The 19,397-nt window shown below is 38.9% G+C and overlaps 1 protein-coding gene across 3 annotated transcripts in view; it reads right to left on the bottom strand.

Moving 5' to 3' along the window:
• Positions 1-19,397, bottom strand: part of srgap2 (SLIT-ROBO Rho GTPase activating protein 2) — a 109,526-nt gene that overhangs the window by 43,223 nt on the left and 46,906 nt on the right. For 2 of the 3 annotated variants that reach the window (XM_053653203.1, XM_053653204.1), the window contains exons 3-4: positions 14,056-14,248; positions 593-755 (exon numbers count right to left, since the gene is read on the bottom strand). In XM_053653203.1, coding sequence (XP_053509178.1) covers positions 593-755; positions 14,056-14,248 — 356 coding nt within the window. Of the gene's footprint in view, positions 1-592; positions 756-14,055; positions 14,249-16,388; positions 18,289-19,397 lie in introns of those variants that run through there. The other variant, XM_053653205.1, reaches the window with a different exon arrangement.

Below are 19,397 nucleotides of genomic sequence, written 5' to 3'. Positions count from 1 at the left end.
GTTGTGAGCAAGTTTTAGTCAAAAACATTTCTAGCTTTGAGTGAGTGTTGTATGCTTTGAGTGAGTGATTTTGGAGGGAACACTAAAAAGGAGGGCCTGTATTTGCTTGACTTGAAATGAAAGCTAACCCTGAATACAGCAGTTACTGGCTCAAACAATAAACAGGCAGGGGGCAGATGGAATGGATTGTGGGAGGGACTACATGCACTGACCATTGGAGGGATAATGGACTCTAAAGAGGTGTGACAGTACAGACCAAAAAAAATCAGAATCTGCACGAATTATTTGCGATTAAAGAAAGTTAAGGTGTGAAAAAAGAAACAAGACAAGGGGGAGGGAAGCAAGTGAAGTGAACATGGTTGAGGGTGAATACTGTAGCAGGAAGAAGGATAGGGAAAAGGAAGGAGGGATGAAAGAATGGAAAGGAAAGCAAAGCAAAGAGACGGATGGAAGGAAGCAAAGGAAGGAAAGGGAAATGAAGGAAGGAAGGAAAGGGGAAAAAGGAAGGGAGGAAAGGGAAAAAAGGAAGGGAGGAAGAAAGGAAGGAAGGAAGGAAGAAAGAAAGCAAGAAAAAAGAAAGAAAGCCACTCACCTTCTTGAAGAGGCGTCCAGAATCCTCGCTGATCTGGGCAAAGCGTGGTATGATGTTGTTGAGGTAGAGATCGCTGAGGGTGGCATGGTCACGACTCTCACGCTTCACCTGAGTCAGCAGCAGGTTCCAGCAGTTCACCGGAGACAACACATTCTGCTCCTTCCTAAATGATCGAGACAAAGACACAAAGGCAGTTCAGGGACCATCACAAAACTCTCTAACAGCTATTTGGATTATATAGTTGTCTGCACACAAAAATATGGTTTAAGAAGGGCATCTCTGGAAGTACTAACAATGTCAACAGGTCTTCATCGGGTCCATAAAAAGAACTGTCCTGCGTCTTAAGTGTTTCTAAAACACACATTATAAGCAATTCCTGGGTAATTTGATTAATTGTCCTAACTTGCACACTTGGACCATTGCCCTATGCACCTAGCTGGATAAATGTGTATAGACAGCAGCTGGGATTGGCAGTGGGCCCATACATGTGTGACTAGCATACATTAATACACATTAGCACAGCCAAAAAAAAAAGCACCCAAACAAACAGAAAGAGTTTTTTGGTAAGTCAACTCAACAAATAACTCTCAGGTTCAGTAGACGTGACAGAACAAGGACACCATCAAACTGGATTGTAGAGGCCCAAACATCATAAACCCATCAACCTCACCAGCCCAAAAGCAACTGTAGTACTCCATACCAAACACAGATTTCAGTAGTATTTTAGAACAAAACAAAAAAACTAAACATAAACCTTAAATTATTTATTCATTCATTCATTATTTATTCGTCTTCATTAACCACTTTATCCTGATCAGCATCATGGTGGATCCGGAGCCTGTCCCAGGAACTCTGGGCAAGAGGCAAGAATACACACTGGATAGAACACTAGTTCATCGCAGGACACCATGGGTGCTTCTCATTTCTTATTTGTGCATCCTCGTTTCCTTTCCTCACTTCCTTTCCGTGCATCTTAGCTCCACCCCCTTAGGATGCGAGGGAAGGATGCAAGGATGAGATGCGAGGAGAGAGGAATCGAAGCAAGTCAAATGGAATATCCTCGCTCTCTCAAACTACACTTCAAAGTGACGCCAATTAATGATGACTCTGCTCAGATGGATTACCTCACTGCGCTTCAGGGATCCGCCGTTATGCTCATCTTTTTGATGCGAGCTATGTTGTTGGAATTTGGTTAATAATGAAATTCTTAATAAAGAAAAATGCACTGATAGTATGCGAAATGTCTGGGTTATTCAACAACGAATTAATGAACAACACATAAATTATCGCATCTTTTGTGCAGCTTTGCATATCCAAACATTCAAGGATCAATTAATTATAATACTCATTGTAAGCACATGATTATTTAATTATATTTCACATAAAATCCCATCACATCATCGAAGGACTTTTGTTCGAGTTTGAGGAGGGAAATTTATATGTGTATAGGTTTTTTGACAAGACAGGTTTTTTGACAAGACAACACTTCCGGATAGGATACACCTGTGTATCCTCGCTCCAAGCTCCTCTGGAAGCTTCCTCAGTCCTCGCCTCCTCGTGGTGCAATTAGAGAATTGATATGTCCTTCAAGATCAATTTCCGGGTCACGGGCTGGAGGACGGAGGAACGAGGAAACGAGGAAGTATCAATGAGTACTGAGAAGCACCCCATGACACACCACACACTCATTCTCATCCAGGGGCAATTTACAGTAGGCAATCAACCCTTAAAAGTTTGGAAGGTGGGAGGAACCCGAAGAACCCGGGAGAACGTGTGGAACTCCAAAGAGTAAACAGTAACCTGAGCGTATGAAAAGAATGATAAGAGAAAGATATCAAATGTTATTGGCTTGAGCTGTTATACCTAACTTACTTTGTCTTCTTGATAAACGAGGAAACGAGGAAGTATCAATGAGTACTGAGAAGCACCCATGCTGCTGCATGGCTAGCAGCACAGACATGCTAGCTGACATTTAGCATGCTCACTGACTTAGCTTTGCCTGGGTTGTTAACACTGTTAAAGTTTTAAGGACTAGTTTAAAGTTGACATTTTGTTTTTGTCATGATTTTCCTAGACATCTAACCACATTACAGCTTTGAGAAAACGTTGCTAAGCTCTGCACTATAGCTCATACATATAGAAGATATGGACCACATGGCCTAGCTGACAGGGAGAAAGGGGTACACAGGATGAGGTAAGAAAAAGATATGAAATGTTATTGGCTTGAGCTGTTGTACCTAATTTACTTTGTCTACTTGATAAAATTACTGCATGGCTAGCAGCATATAACATGCTAGCTAACATTTAGCATGCTAGCTGACTTAGCTCTTCCTAAGTTGTTAACAATGTTGTTAACGTTTTAAGGACTACGGTCAAGTACAAAGTTGACATTTTGTTGTTTCATGGTTTTCCTAGACATCTAACCACATTACAGCTTTGAGAAAACATTAAACATAGTTGACAGGGAGAAAGCGGTACACAGGATGAGGTAGGTTGTTTCTCTTGGTTCTTATCCTACTAGTGCTGATCTTTTTGCGCATATAATGTATACAATTACACAAAGGACAGTCCCTCATCCTTATTTCAGAAAGATAGTTTTAAACACAAACACAAGCTCACTAGAAGGTTCACCCTGTTCATCAGTAAGTGGACTCTGAAAAAGTGTGTAACCACCAGGGACCATGGAGCAACTCTGTTAATATCTTACAGCCAGTATGTTTACAAAGCCTCATGACCTCAGTTCATGCTGTTAGTTCCATCATGCGGTACCTGAAAGAGCCAAAAATTGTACAACTATCATTCATCATCCTGCTCCAAACAAGCAACTCCACGCTGCTACTAACTTGCTTGCTAAACAAGCAAGGTGATTTAGAACTGTTAAATAAAAGCTGGAAGAGACAGGAACGCATCCTTCCTCCTTACACTGCCCACTTGTTTCACAGCTCTGACAAGATTTCTGGAGAAACAGAAACACAAAAGAGAGTTATGAGAATTATGACTTTTTTGGTTAGCTGCATGAACTGCCCAGGATATGTGACATCCCCTGACCATTTTCAAGAGTTCCAGCGTTCACGTGATCCAGAATGTGAAAGTGACCTAAAGCAAAGGTTCCTAACCCTTTACAACTTGCAGCCCATACAAACACACAAAGACTTCTGCAGCCTGCATCAGGCCCAATTAAAAAAGAATTATAATAATAATATTAATAATAACTGCAATTAACATGCATTGTTAATCAGCCTACTTCCACAAAGTTTTGCATTTCTGAAAATCAAACCAAGATAAGTGAAAATTATGTTTCGACATAAACTCATCTCATCTTTCATTTTTTTCGATACAATAAGGATATAAAATCTCTGAGTACAGGCTGGTACTTGATCCTGATTAAACACTGATCTTTGCAAGATTCGGATGCCAACCTCACGGGTATGATGGCAACAGGCTTTACTTGTACAAATCAGGTCCGGGAACATCACACGTTCAAGGCATAAAATGTGTCGTGGATAGCCAGTCTACCTAACAGCACATTTTTGGAGGGAGTGGTCGGAAACTGGAGAACCTTAAGGAAACCCACATGGATGTGGGGAGAACATGGAAGACCCAAGCTCAGGATCGAATTGGGGACCCTGGAGCTATGAGGCAGCAACACTACCCGCTGTGCCAACATGCTGCGCTCCGAAAAATGGGTTAACCCTAATCAGGGCCATAATAGACTCAAAAGCCGGATTACTGGATTATTGGATTGGATTTGCCATTATTTTTTAATTTGATACCGATATTGATACCAAGAATAGTATTACAATGTCTGTTACTGAATAAGACTTCCTACCTGTATGCTTTAGAAATGATAAAGTATGTAAATGATATTTAGTATGTAAATGATACATACTAAAAAGTATTTCAATAACTTTGTTAATAACTTTGCAAACTATACAGACCCCCATATCTATATTATAGGCCATTTTGTGTAGATTCACAGTATATAATTCAATTAAGTCCATTTCAATTCCAAGTGTACCATAACTCTATAAAATAATAAAAAAATACTTTTATGGAATATCTGAAAAAAATAAAAAACATACCCCCCCAACCCACCACACACACACACACACACACTTTCTGATCTTTTTCTACAATTAAGTTCAGAATAAATGCAAGGCAGGCACATTGTTGAAACTTTCTTTTTCTTTATGTTGTTCTTTAAGATCACACTCAGAACCACATACACACACCCACACACCATTGTAAATCCTGTCTAAACAAAGTGGATATGCATGTTAGAAATGGTACCACAGAGCTCTTTGTAAGGCACGGCTGCGGCGACGTGAGGAATGAGAAACACACTTGTCAGAGCACGCACTGTAGCTTTGCAGCTTACACGGAATTGCTATTGCACAATGTGGGGGTGGGGGGGGGGGTGGGGGGGGGGTGAATCGATCTCATGAGTAAATTAAGACAGATGAACTGCAGTTTAAAGGATGTTCCATAGCACCCTAATGAATTTTTACAGTGGATAGATAATAAATAATTTTTTATTTTTTTTTAAATGCTCAGACACAGCTCTCACAACTACACACTTCCTCGAGAGCTCAAAAAGGCAGATCTTTATGAGATTACACCGGTTCATGACAAGTAGCTTGGAGTCATCTGGGAAAGGCCACTAAAAAAAAAAAATGAATGGAGGAGTCACCCAATTAACAGAGGGGTCATTGGAGGCAGAATGAGTCTTTTATCAAAGACCACGACGAAGGCCGAGGTTCCCATGGCAACATATGTCCAAGTCATGACACGGTGGCATGACAGCACTTTTGGCTCAATAGATAAAAAGAGAGAAGGAATCCCAAACGCTCGGATAACAGTCAGGAAGCGAATTCCTGATGTATAGCCAGACAGATTGTACAAGAATGATATGAATGTGTGCAGTGGCTGAGAGACTTCAACAGAGCATTGAGTGTTCCTCATTAAATATTTTCTGTCCTTTGTGTTGTACCCTCACTATACAGTCAGCACTCTCTCAGCTAAATTCACTAATTTACTTAAAGATATAGACACTTATACCACAGCTTTTCTACAGGGTGTCCCAAAAGTCTCCTTACATAGAGAAAACTAACACAGTAGTGCTGTTAAGGCCAAAATATCATATGATACTTGGGTGAATTTTCACAATGCATGACATGTGTCATAATATATAGTTAAGCAAAAAAAAAAAAAAGGCCACAAAAAACCCCCATTAATAATAACAATATTACGAAGTTTACAGACCTACAAAAAAAAAAAAACAATGGTTTAGATGACATCTTTATTTAACTTAAGAAAAAGTAATCCTTACACTAGAGATTCCATAGTTCAAAAAAAGTGCAGATGAAAAGTGCCCTAAAATAAGAGAATGTTCTGAATCAAGGCAGCCCGCAGCATTTCCTGAAACATGAAAATACAGCATGTAACTCTTCTCCTGAAAGTCCCTTGTTTGTTATATATATGATAAGTGGTGCAGAGAATTCTACACTCTGGTGAGAATGGACTTTATGAGGCCCTGGCTTCCAGCTGGGCATGACGGCGGAAAGTCATCAGTCACACACGTCAGAGTAGATAGGAAATGAAACTCCAGCTACCCCTTTACACACAGAGACAGCCAGACAGCCACACAAACACAAGTGTCAGTTCTTAAGGTTAAACTCATATCTTTAATGACAAGTGGATAAATACTGCAGACAATGCTGTGGAAAATGCAATTGCATGAACACTGCTGCGGAGGAGAAAGTGCCATGGTAATTTCACTCATGCACAGCCTTGAATAAAAAAAAAATATATATTATATATATATATATATATATATATATATTAAATGTTAGGGAGAAGATTACAGTGACACTATGATGAGCCTTTTAAAACACTGCAATAGGACCATTTAGTGTACTGGTACTGTTCACGTCTTCCTCTAACTGGGAGTCAAGAAACACATGGAATGCTGCAGTGCAGGGAATCTCAAACACCAACATAAGCACGGCTGAGAAAAACAAAAATCTCCATAAGCAGTGCTGGAAATATCAACAACATCAATAAGCAGGGCTGGGAATGTTGAAAGTCATCATAAGAAGGGCTAGGAATGTCGAAAACCTCAATGAACAGGGCTGGGAAAATCAAAAACTTGACCAGAACCATCAATACCAAGTCCTGCATCAAAGCTTCCTAGTTCTTCACTCCCTTTTTCACTGTATTGGGTTATGAAGCGAATTCCACAGTTAAAGAAAATAATAGCTAATAGCCTTCAAAATATACAACATGAGGGGTTACCCTGTTTAAAATAACAGGCTCATAAGTCCATGAAAATAACTGGGGTTACCTTTAAATAAAAGACAGTTATAGATTTTGTAATAATGATAACATCATCCAACTACAGAAGCTATATTCCTATGTGTAAACATTAGGCTAGTCCTGCTAACCATGCAGTGGTTGGTGTAAATGTGACAGATTGCTAACACTATTCATTATGTTCTCTGTTCATGTATTAAAACATTTCTGTGAATGAATAATTGTCTATGATGTATATTCCTTAGTGTGTTTGTTTCAGCATTATAGAATAAGCTCAAGTTACCCTAAGGGGTGCATTAACATTTACTATGCTAGCATTCACCCAACCCGAACCCACACACACACACACACACACACACACACACACACACACACACACACACGCATACACACTGGTGATCTTCTCATCACGAGTCACTCTGAGCACTAGAATAGTCTGACTGCCCTGTAGTCACAGCTAGCAGCGTTAAACAGAGCTAATGACCATGTGACACATCACTCCTCAGTTGATGATTGTCTAAGAAGCTCTTCCTCTTTGTGCTAGTTTCATGAGACTGATCACATTCACTGAAATAGAGCCTTCACTCTCCCTCCTTCCTCTTTCTTATCTGTCATTCTGTCCCTAAACGCATTTGCAGGGTGTAACTGAGAAGTGAGGAATTAACTGGCAAAGTAGAAATGTTGTAACTTTGATAACAAATCAATTCAAATTTTACATAATCTACAGAAAAAAGAAAAGAAAAGAAAAGAAAAAAAAAGGATCTTGACATAAATCTTTTGCAAGCGTAAAAGTAAGCAGTAATAGGGATGAACAAATCAGTTGCCTGGAAGCAGAGACGAGCTAATATCGAGTAAGCAAGACAAGCAGATTTACAGTGGATATAAGAGAAGAAAAAAAAACCTACTGCTTACTTGCACTTACTTGAGTAAGTACATACAGTGTATCCATGATGTACAGAACCATTTCTATTGTAACATACAGTTGCAATGGAAATGATTCAATCCCCAGTGCAAATCAGGTTTATTGTCAAAATTTAGAGACTTTCAGCTGTTTGCAATGAACAAATCAAATAAAAGCAATTGAAATAGCTCAGTACAATGAACACTTCAAGTGGTTTCCCCAAATTCAACTGAAAATGCAACTTATAATGAGTCTCAAAATTATTCAACCCCCTGAAGAGAATCCCTCACAACAGCACAAATATACAAAACAGGTGTTGTCTCAAGCACACCTGATGCAGCCAATCAAGGGCTTCATTAGTTGTACCAGGTGTGCTTGAGCTGGAACACATGAAATACCTGAACTGGCTTGGGGAAGGTATTTAATTCATTTTCTTCCCCTAGTCAGTTCAGGTATTTCATGTGTTCCAGCTCAAGCACACCTGGTACAACTAATGAAGCCCTTGATTGGCTGCATCAGGTGTGCTTGAGACAACACCTGTTTTGTATATTTGTGCTGTTGTGAGGGATTCTCTTCAGGGGGTTGAATAATTTTGAGACTCATTATAAGTTGCATTTTCAGTTGAATTTGGGGAAACCACTCATGTTGAACTATTTCAATTGCTTTTGTTTGATTTGTTCATTGCAAACAGCTGAAAGTTGTTTCACCACATAATGTGCTCCATTAAAAACTTGGTTAGAAGAGGATAATGGTCATATATGCTTATCCACCCCCACCCCGCACTTAACCAGCTATCTTGCATCCAGAACATTACATCACATACACTAGTAGTGCATTAGAGCTTTTATTATATATGGTGGGCTAGCTAATAAAATGTATGATTTGAGTAATCTATGCAAAGAATAAATGCTCAAAAACACAATAGCTTGCAAGAGAGCATGACAAATGAGAAACCTCGCTGACCAACATGCACAATTTGTAGACCTTCTTCAACACAGTGCATTTAAGCCCAGAGTTCTTCCCAGCTCTTGCAACTGCAGGCCAACCGTCAGCTCAGGCATTTGTCCGTTCAGCACATAGCCAGTAAGCCAGAGGTCTCTGGAGAATCATCACCCGTTGCCCAGAATCCCTCATGCAAGGGCCTCCTGACTGACAGCAAGCCTGGAAAATACCTCACATTCCTTCATGGCATCATGCTCTTAGCAGATGCTGCTTTCACTGTGAACGCAGGCAGATGTTGGAGCTGGATTCCTGCGGTTCTGAATGTGTGAGGAGACGGGGTACAACGGATACAGCAAGAAATTCACACTTAATGTGGGTCAGAGGGTTGTAAAGAATGGAGAGAAGAAAAGGAAGAATGCGATGGGGAAAGAGAATTCCACGAATCATAGAATGAGAAATCAAAAGCGAAAGGGATGAGAGAAGGGAAATTCCACAAACTAAATGGGAGGTAATAATGGAGAACTTCTGACCTGAGCAAAACATCATCGACATCGTAGAAATATGACGATATTTTCAATACGTCTCAACTCGTCAGCTTATTAGTGCAGTTACACTATTAAAAGATCTCTCGGATCAAATGCCACTTCATTGTGCACACGTTTGGTGTGTTTGCAGCAATCTTACGCTCACAATAGAGATCTGATAATCCATAAAGCCCCTGGCTGAACCAAAAGCATTCATTTCTGATCACTGTGGTTTAGATAGTTCCTCTAGCAATTTCATCTAAGAAAGTCAAACAGGTGGGAAAAAAACTTGTGTACTGTAAATAAAGCGAGCGCCTACAGACAAAAATAGAGAACAAACAGCCTACAGCACATGGTGAAAAGGAGGAGGAGGGGTAAGAAAGAAAGAAGTGAAATGCAGAGAAGTCAAAGAAAAAAAAAGAGAACAGAAAGTTTGTTCCACTTGATATCTCCTCCTGCCTGAAATCTGCCGAAGGCGAAACTGTCAGGAGCTGGAATGCCCCTTTCGCTAAAACGAAAAGAGCCAAGTCTGTGGGTAAAATCCAGTCACACCTACTTACAGGAAAAGCATAATGTGACATGTAAAGCGATCTGTGTTATGAATGTAAAACTAAAAGGAGCGGTAAAACATTACTCCCACATCCTTTCTTTACTGAAAAAAACCCCCCAACAACAACAACAACAGATCTTTCACAAAAGGGTGGAAAAGCTCATTTGCAGAGTACAAAAGACACGCACGGTAGGTTGATTGGCATGTCCAAAGTGTCCGTAGTGTATGAATGGGTGTGTGAATGTGTATGTGAGTGTGCCCTGCGATGGATTGGCACCCTGTCCAGGCTCTACCCCGCCTAGTGCCCCATGCTCCCTGGGATAGGCTCCAGGTCATCCCGTGACCCTGAAAAGGATAAAGCGGTATAGAAGATGGATGGATGGAGATAAACCTAGATTGTGGGTTCTTTTGTAGTTTCCTGCTAACAATCCCAACTTGCTTGTAGCATTTAGGGCTGTACAGTATATTCAGGATATCTGCAGGTATCCGCACAAAACTTTTTAAGACCTGCACGTCTCTTCATCATGCTACACGATACACCAGCTATAACGGATTGTGTTCATGCATACACATCCATTTCTGGGTTTAAGTCAACTATAGCAGGGTAAACTTCTATAGAGGGATATGGGAGACTATAGCAAATAGCATTTTTACATTACCATATTCTCTAACAGTGAAAGAGCAAAAAAAACAGTGTTTCCTTCCCATGACTTTCCAAGAGAGAAAAAAACCTATAGACAGAAGGATTACGGCAGTCAGAAGAGAAAAAGGTGTCAAATTTACCATCAGTCTCTCAGCAGCTGTATTAGAAACCCCCTCACAGCAATGTTTACTAGGTCTTTTGTAATTTAATGCCAGTGTAATGTAACAAGTAGTGTTATAAATATACTGAAATTTTTTAAATTAAGAAAAATTGATATTTTGTAATATTTCTATTGCACTGAATAATACTTAATAATAATAATACTTATTATTATTTATTCATTTATTTTTTATTTGGTGTACAAATAGTAATATATTTCTGACTTAATTCACTTTTATGTGTTAGACCTTGTGGCTTTTATTTTGGCAGAACACTGCAGGAAGACGGTTTTCAAGAGTTTTTTTAAATTCACTTCTCATTACCAATCAGGTGAAATGCTGTAAACCTCTGCCCACAAAAACTGTTTGCGATTACACTAACCAAAACCAAAGTGAATCTGGTGCGTGTTGTGTTATACAAGTGAATCAGGTTATATGTCACTCAAACTCACAGCACAGACAGATGAAATTGGTGTGAGTGCAACGCTGTTGTCTATATGCACGTATAACATGACAAATAAGTAACTGCACTTGAAGTAACTGCAGCTTTCGTAAAATTAAAAATGTAACACCCAAAACCGTATATGGTACGATAACGAAGACGAAATGTATGTCGATACGTGAAATTCTGGAGGGACGTCGGACGGCGTGGCGCGGTAACGTAATCACGTGTGACGTTAATCGATCTATGTTCTATAACGTAAAACAGGAACATGAAAGGAATATTCTAAAAGAAACTCATGTAAACACCTTAATCACAATATTGTCTTATTCAGAATAAGGTCAATAATTAGATTACTGCTGTCCATGTAAACATATTCAGTGACACAGGTTTACCATTTCAAAAAGGGACTAGCGAAAACAAAATCTAAATCTTCTTTACAGTGTCGGTTCGGTTGGATTTTTAAGACCTTTGAAACATGAATTTAAGACTTTTTAATGCTAATTAAGGCATTATTTTTACATTAAGGAATTTAAGGCATTTTAAGACTTTTTAAGGATTCATCAGACACCCTGATATTATTGCAATAATGGCCTTTGCAACATTGACACTACTGGATCTCAGAAATATAGAAATGTCAGAAATTCCAGATTGGGTGGCTAATTGTGACATTTGACTGATCTGAAGCAAACGAATAAAATAATTGTGTAACATATTATGGGTTCAACAGTATAACTGCAATATGATTGTTTTCTCCACATTAGGGAGCCTTAGTAGCTTTACAAGGTCCATGTTTGACAGATGTGCTCACACAACACTACACTTTTAGAAAAGAAAAAGGTTCTACATGAAAAGGTTCTTTATTTAAAAAAAATAAATAAATAAATAATAATTTTTTTTTTTTTACAAAGGACACGAAGACACCAGTAATTTTAAGATAATCAGTAATCTGTTTTTTTTCCCCCTAAGTAGTTAAAACAATGTAAACAAATGTGTGATTTACTCAAAATCTGTATTAAGGTTGACTACTAAAAATCACGTAAGTTATATTAAGAAAACAGTTCAAAAATGGCTATATTCACAAATCTAGTAATTCACATTACCTGGGAAAAATCCTTAAAATTTTAAGTAAGTTCATTAAAGGTTGCCTGAACATACAGCAGTTTTTTAACAAGCACCACTAAGCAGGCAATAATCTAATGTATGCCCTTATTATGGCGATATACAGTAAAATAAACAGATTAAACTGGCAAACTGGAACACAAAAGGCTACTTATCAGGACAGAAATGTAAAAATGCATCCCGCCTGACACTTTATCACAAAGATAACTTGGTACAAAAAAAACTATATGTAAAGAAAATTCAATAAAAACAAGCACTAATTATTTCGAAAGAAGCAAAAACAGTAAGATGATTGGAACCCAGTGCTACATTTCTTGTGAGTTGTGGTTTCCTTTCAGGCAGGCACGTTGCCCTTTCACACGTTTCTGCTTGCGAATAAATCGAGACTATGGCGTTTAAACAATAGACTGTAGAATGAGGAACACACATGTATGTTGAAACACTAATGAAACTTGGCAATATATCGTGCAGATCAGTGGCATATACCTCTCCTGCGGTCACCTCATGTTTTAACATATACTGAAAGAAAATATAAACCATTCGCCAGACTGATGTATATCGTTTACACAGAAAACCACTGCTAAGAGACAAAACAATGACCAAGAACTTGTTGACTTTTTGTCGAGAGTGCAAATGCTTCATGATCATATGGTATACTCATTTATTTCCCTTAGCCTGTATTAACTAGCTAACTAGCTTGCCATGTCATTAAAGTATCTGAGCCTATCCAATTAGGTTTCCAGGCAACCAAAACATGACAGTGTACATAACATCAGCAAATTTAAAAACTGGAGCACTATCTAATAACTAATATCTAATAGTTATGGATTGTTATTATGTACTGAAAGCACCAGTGACGCACAATTGGCCACATTTGAGAGCAGCATAACATGCATCATCTCTCTTGGTGTAGACAATGCCAGTATTCTGTCCACCATAACAAACTAGCACCATCAAGATTAACAGCTGCAAGTGTTGTTTCATAGAACATTTTTTTGTACTCTTGCTACATAACAGCCATTTGTGTTTACGCATTGTCAGAATTAACTCCGTGGTTAAATGAACTAGCTAACATAACCTCAGAGCGTATGTAGCTAGCTTATGCGACTGTTTTAGTTTTAGTCAGCCAGCTAGCTGTTATTCAGCAAAATGTACTCTGGTTTTATTTTTAAAGTACTAAAAGTATTGATATATGATGATTCTGAAGAATGATCTTTGCAAGTTCCTTTCTGGTTAAAATGAAAAATTCCCCAAACTGTTGCCACAAAACTGGAAGCACACAGCTGTCTAGAATGTCTTTATATGAGGTAGCATTATAATTTCCCTTGGAACTAAGAGGCCCAATCCTGTTCTAGCATGACAATGCTCTTGTGCACAAAGCAAAGTTCATATTGACATGATTGGAGTGGAAGAACTCGAGTGGCCTGCACAGAGCCCTGACCTCAACCACACTGAATACCTTTGGGATGAAATAAAATGCTGACTGCACCCCAGCTCTACTCAACCGACATCAATGCCTGACCTCACCAATGCTCTTGTGGCTGAATAAACACAAATCACCACAGCCATGCTCCAAAACCGAATGGAAAGCTTTCCTAGAATGAGTGGAGATTATTATAACAGCAAAGGGGGACTAGATCTGGATTGGGATGTTCAACAAGCACATATAGGTGTGATTGGTCAGTTGTCCACATAGTCTTAGATGAATAATGTATTTATGAGTAATATATAGAGCTATTAGGTTTCGAACTGACATAATGGAAATGGTTCTTGGAAGCAGATTGAGATTTTTAATCCCTATTGTAGACTGTTAACCAAACAGTTTGTGATACACCCAGCCAACCATTTTCTCTCCAAATGGGTTCTTACTTGAACTGGTGGTCCTTGGTGCTGCGTGTCTTGGCCAGGAACCTCTCAGCCAGTTTCTCCAGATTGCGCGAGTAGTCCATTTCGATCTCGGCCTTCTTGCGGAAGAAGTCCTGCAGGTCCTGGAGGAGCTGCACACGTAGCTCGCACTGCTGGTCCAGACATTTGAGCTGTTCTACCAGCTGAGCCCGGATCTCTGCCAAAGATAGAAAGAGAGGTTTACAGTTAATTCATTTGTGGCATTCCTTCAAGTTCTGACAAGTCATGTACCAGGATTTAATGTATTATCATAAGCAATCTTCGACAATTCAGCGACACCCTCAGCAGCTACACATGTGTTAACATTCAGGTTGTAACATCCTTCTGAAGGAAATCAAGTTAATATCATCTCTTCATCAACATTTCATCACCTAACCCACCCAGGAATGTAATGTCTGCTGTTGACCACAAAATAAAAGGTTGTAAATGATATGCTTCCAGTAAAGTTGCAACCATAATCACCATACAAGTGATTCCTTTAAGCGTGTGCTGTTTATAGGTGGACAAACTGTTCGATCATTAACTAGCCTACCAGGTGAATAAAAGCTCCAATGTGCTGCCCAGCCCAAAGTTTTTGTTGCACACAAGCATAATTAGCTAGGCTACAACACTGCAACTAACTAACTAACTAACTACCTACCTAACTACCTAACTAATGTGCATTAACCATGGAAAATAAGCAAGTATTTTCCAAGTAGCTACAGTCTTAATCATCTCCTGATAATGTGTGTCTGGTGATAAAGCAAAGCATGGTTGCAATTAGTTTTTTAATTAATTAATTAAAGAATGACACATTGCACATTGTTGTAGAATATCCGTGAAACAACGCCATGTCTATGGTGGCTCCCTCAGCATTTTTTCCTCTCTCCTAAAGTTAAAAAGACAAAACAATGCAGCTTGTCATTTTACAGAGAAACTGCAAACCCCTCCATCCTAAAAGACCGCCTATGTCTGAAAACATGCACAGCTTTACCTCTGACTGTTACCAAGCACCGACCTTCCAAAACTGCTCCTCATCTTCATCAAGAAACCTCCATCATATTAACAATGACACTTTTTAAAACCCATTTATATGGAGCATCCACCATACAAGATGCTGTCCAAGTCACTACTATAGAAACAAGACCTAGGATTTTGCAATTTTGCGATCGCAGAGATTAATGCAAAATCAAGCAAATGATGCAATATTCATAAGAGCTTGATTTTTTCAATTATTTGTAAAAATGAATCGCAGATTTTCTACAGATTCAGGGCAAGACGTTTCATGTGACCTCACTGTGCATGTGACGTTCACTGTGCATTCAGCGAAAGCCCTCTTCGATTCACGTGTTAACCCTGAGTACAGCTAAAAGGCCTCACTTACCAGCAAACATCACTGTGAAAGACCATGAAAAACTATTTTGTGTAATTGCAATTTTGTGAATTCAAGTAGTTTTCTGAAAAACAAAACAAAAACCAACCAACCAAACAAACAAACAAAAAAAAACCCACGAAACACTGCACGTTGCATTGTAAGTTTTGGGGAAAAAATCAAAACCTTTTTGGCCGTAACAATCAGAAAAAAAACTCTGCAAAATCCTGTACGGGCTGATATTAGTACGAGCGCATTAATGTAAACCTTGCAGCCAGATTTACCATCAGAGCTGTGCTGCTATAGAAAATTAATCAACACGTTCTGACCAATCAGAATCGAGCAGTCAACACTGCCATGGTATCACAGAGAATAATAGAGTGTACTGTATATCCCTCTCATATTCTTCGGTCTCCATTACAGAAGTATTTCCCAACTTATGACTTTCCAATTCTCATCCATCTCTCTCTCTCTCTCTCTCTCTCACATCCACAGAGCACTGAAGCATGACCTCAAATGAATTTCCTCGCCTTACAAATGGCCGGACAACTAAAACGCCAAATTATGCCGTTTTTTTTATAAACTCTGGAGAGCTTGTTAGACGGCTCACGTTGCTGTACAACATAAAAACATCCATTACACAACTCTAAAGAAAAGAAATGATGTTGTAATCTGACGACGTTATAAAAACTACAGTTGAGGCACTGCAAATGCTGCATAAATCACACACTGTACCTACTCACCACAATTAAGGGAATTCAGAGAAACAAGCTAGCACCTTTAAACGTGAACCGGCATCAGTTTCAAACGATTGCTGTCCATTGATCAAACAGAAATAAACGATTAGGCTAAAAAATTAGACTGAAGAGATTTAAGAACCGAATGCAAAACATGAACATGACATTTCTTCACAGAATAAAGCTGTACTCAATTATTTTGACTTTACCTTTGCATTTTCTGTTATAGAAAAACCTGATGACTTTGGTCTCAGTCATCACGCTGTCCCATGTCACAGAAGAACGGAGTGTGAAAGTCAACGAAAGCACTGATAGCCCGATCTGTCGGCTCTATTGTGTTTTAAGCTGAGAGTGGCAGTTCCACTGTGTCACCAAAGAGAAGTGGGATTTTCACTGTCTGACCTCTGTCCTACACACACACACACACACACACACACACACACACTCTCTCTCTCTCTCTCTCTCTCTCTCTCTCTCTCTCAAAACACAACAGCCGATGAATGAAGTGTGAGGTTTCTGCTCTCTGCAGTGACCTCACATCCTTCTATGTGCTGCGTTATTTTCGGCCTATGTTATAGAACTGATACTCATGAACACAGGAAGTGACACGGCTGTACCTAAAACATATCAGGTTGACGGTAAACATCATTCAAAACAATAACGAAGAAGGCTGGAAGCTTGAATTATTAACAGGATGTCCAAATTATAATTAGGACCATGTTGTTCAGTTTTTGGATGTTCCCTCAGGCAAGGTACAACTTGCTTTCAGAAATCAAGTGCATTGATTTCCAAAAGCAAAGCAAAGTGAAAAGTTTAGATTGCTGCAGTGAAGCAAGATGGCTGGATTAATAATAATATTACATGTTTAAAAGACACAATATTGATTGACGTGAAAAATCGACAGACATTCCAACTGCAATTCGTATCCTAAACAGGTGACTATTCATCTGTGTAATGCATTCGTTTGCCAAACAAAAAAAGCTAGCTAGTCATACACTCACAACTTCTCTTCCCTTGCTAGTGACAAACCATGCTGAGCAAATTTTAGGTCACGTTTGACATGCTCCAACTATACAACACCGAATACAGACACCATCTGCATTACAAAAAGCAAATCATTCGCAGCTTTCTGTTAAGAGAGTACATTTTAAGCATTCAAACTATGCTAAGTTATCAGCAAGGAAATGATACACATCAAGCCTCTTGTTCAAAGGATGTGGTAATGACAAACAATCATGTATTTGTATTTTATTTGCTTGCTTTTTAGGAGTCTCATAAGTATGAATTAGTCACTGTGTTTCTACAGCTTTATATTTAAAAATGGTGGCACAGGAAATGCTTTACGAATGGACATGCCCAGTAGCTTTGCTATTGTTTACCTCAATGAAAGGGTCTATAGACCACAATTCATGTTTTTTTTTTTTAATCATTAATAAGTGGTTTGAGTGGCTTTCACAAGCCAAGATTAAGGATGCCTTTCCAAAGTGTTAATGATTGATGGTGGAATTCGTCTCACCACGTACCATATTGGTTATATTCTTTTTTTTTTCTTTTTCCATAACAGACATCAGAATTAATTTATTTAATATTACTGGCTTGAATAGCTGACCCCAGTGCAATAAAACATCTAGAGATCAAATCCAACCACATGGATTCTAAGCCTGGTACTTCCCTATTCCTCATACACACAATTTCTCAGCATGCCAACAGATTTCAGAAACCAGCATGAGTTTGACACCATGCTTTCCCCACTGGGTATGGCACCACCGTGACATTCTTCGAGTAATGATATTAAAGGGTCGGCGCGCGAAAAGAAAACAGCCAGTAAATTCTCAGTTACTGTGAGATAATGACTAGGCTAGCCTGCTGGCTTGCATGCTTTGTCAACACCTGTCACATATAATTTGCCGCTTGCTGTATAATTTACCGAAACCAGGAAATGAGTCAGTGTCTCATTGCCAAAGATGCTCACGGGGTATTTCTGAAACATCCTACAATTTCTATAAATGACAGACGAACTGACCAAACTGACACACCAGCTTGATATGCTGTAACAAAATCAACCACCAGCATGTCACAGTTGGATTTGAGTGATTTTGAATACTTGTTGGATTTGCTTTAATTAAAGAAGACAGTATTAGTAGGAGGATGGGGAGAGAACCGCTCAGTTAGCATTAAATATAGTTCACATTATATTTAATCAGCTGATTGATACTTATTACGAGATTATTTAAAATGGAGGCAAATTGTTATTCTCTTACCCTGGTCAGGTGACCACAAGTCAGGGTGTGTAGGTGTTGAGGGCATGGCTGATCAAGTTATGAAAAGAAAAAAAAAATCTGTGTCCAAAACTGGGACATGTTTTAAGATCAGGTCTATACTAGGGAAGGACTGTTCAAGTGAGAGCAGATTCACCCCATGTTACTCGTAAAGCATAACGATTGAATTACGTCTTCAAATCTGCCTGGCAGACTTTAATAAGTGATGCAGTTCATTTCTGTGGCATAAAAATCATGCAAAAGGGCAACTAAACCAGTAATGTGCTCAGCAATTAGAGCCTGAAGACCACCAGAACATTGGGTATGATCTGATGCAGTCTCACCACAGTCACAGTGGAGATGTGCTCAGAGTTTCCACAGATATCCCAGTCTCACAAAATGCTACAGAAAAGTCAAAAGACATGCTGTCATGAAAACCATGTGCCCATGCAATCATTCTGAAGCCAATTAAAAAAAGCTCTCCAACAGAGAAGTGGGGTTTGGGAAAAGACACTGTTGCAAAATCCCTGAAAAGCTAAAAATATCGCAAACGGAAAACTTCTCTTTTGGTTATCGTGGGAGGAACTTGAGACCAAAGGCATAGTTAAGTTAAAAGGCACTGCAGAATCTATTTCAGTGCAGCTAATAAATTATGCATTTAAAAGGATTTGGGAGGACAGATTGGTAATACTATTGGGTTTTTTTTAAGCCCACTTATTTGTAATCAAACCTCAAATAGAAACTAATTACAGCAATACAACAAGTAAGGAACAAAACACGACGGTGTGCTGCTGTTATAGGAAAATTTATTTATTTATTTATTATGAACAACAGTTTGTGTTCTTAACCATTTACAGTTAATGTTGTGGAATGGTGTAATCACTTATTTATAGCAGCTATAAAGAGTCAGTCACATCACAAATCTCAGAAATTGCATCTTATTATATTACAGAGAAACTG

This window comes from Ictalurus furcatus, chromosome 21, assembly GCF_023375685.1.
Source record: "Ictalurus furcatus strain D&B chromosome 21, Billie_1.0, whole genome shotgun sequence".
NCBI classification, from domain to species: Eukaryota; Metazoa; Chordata; class Actinopteri; order Siluriformes; family Ictaluridae; genus Ictalurus; species Ictalurus furcatus.
This window is presented reverse-complemented; position numbering and strand designations above follow the sequence as displayed.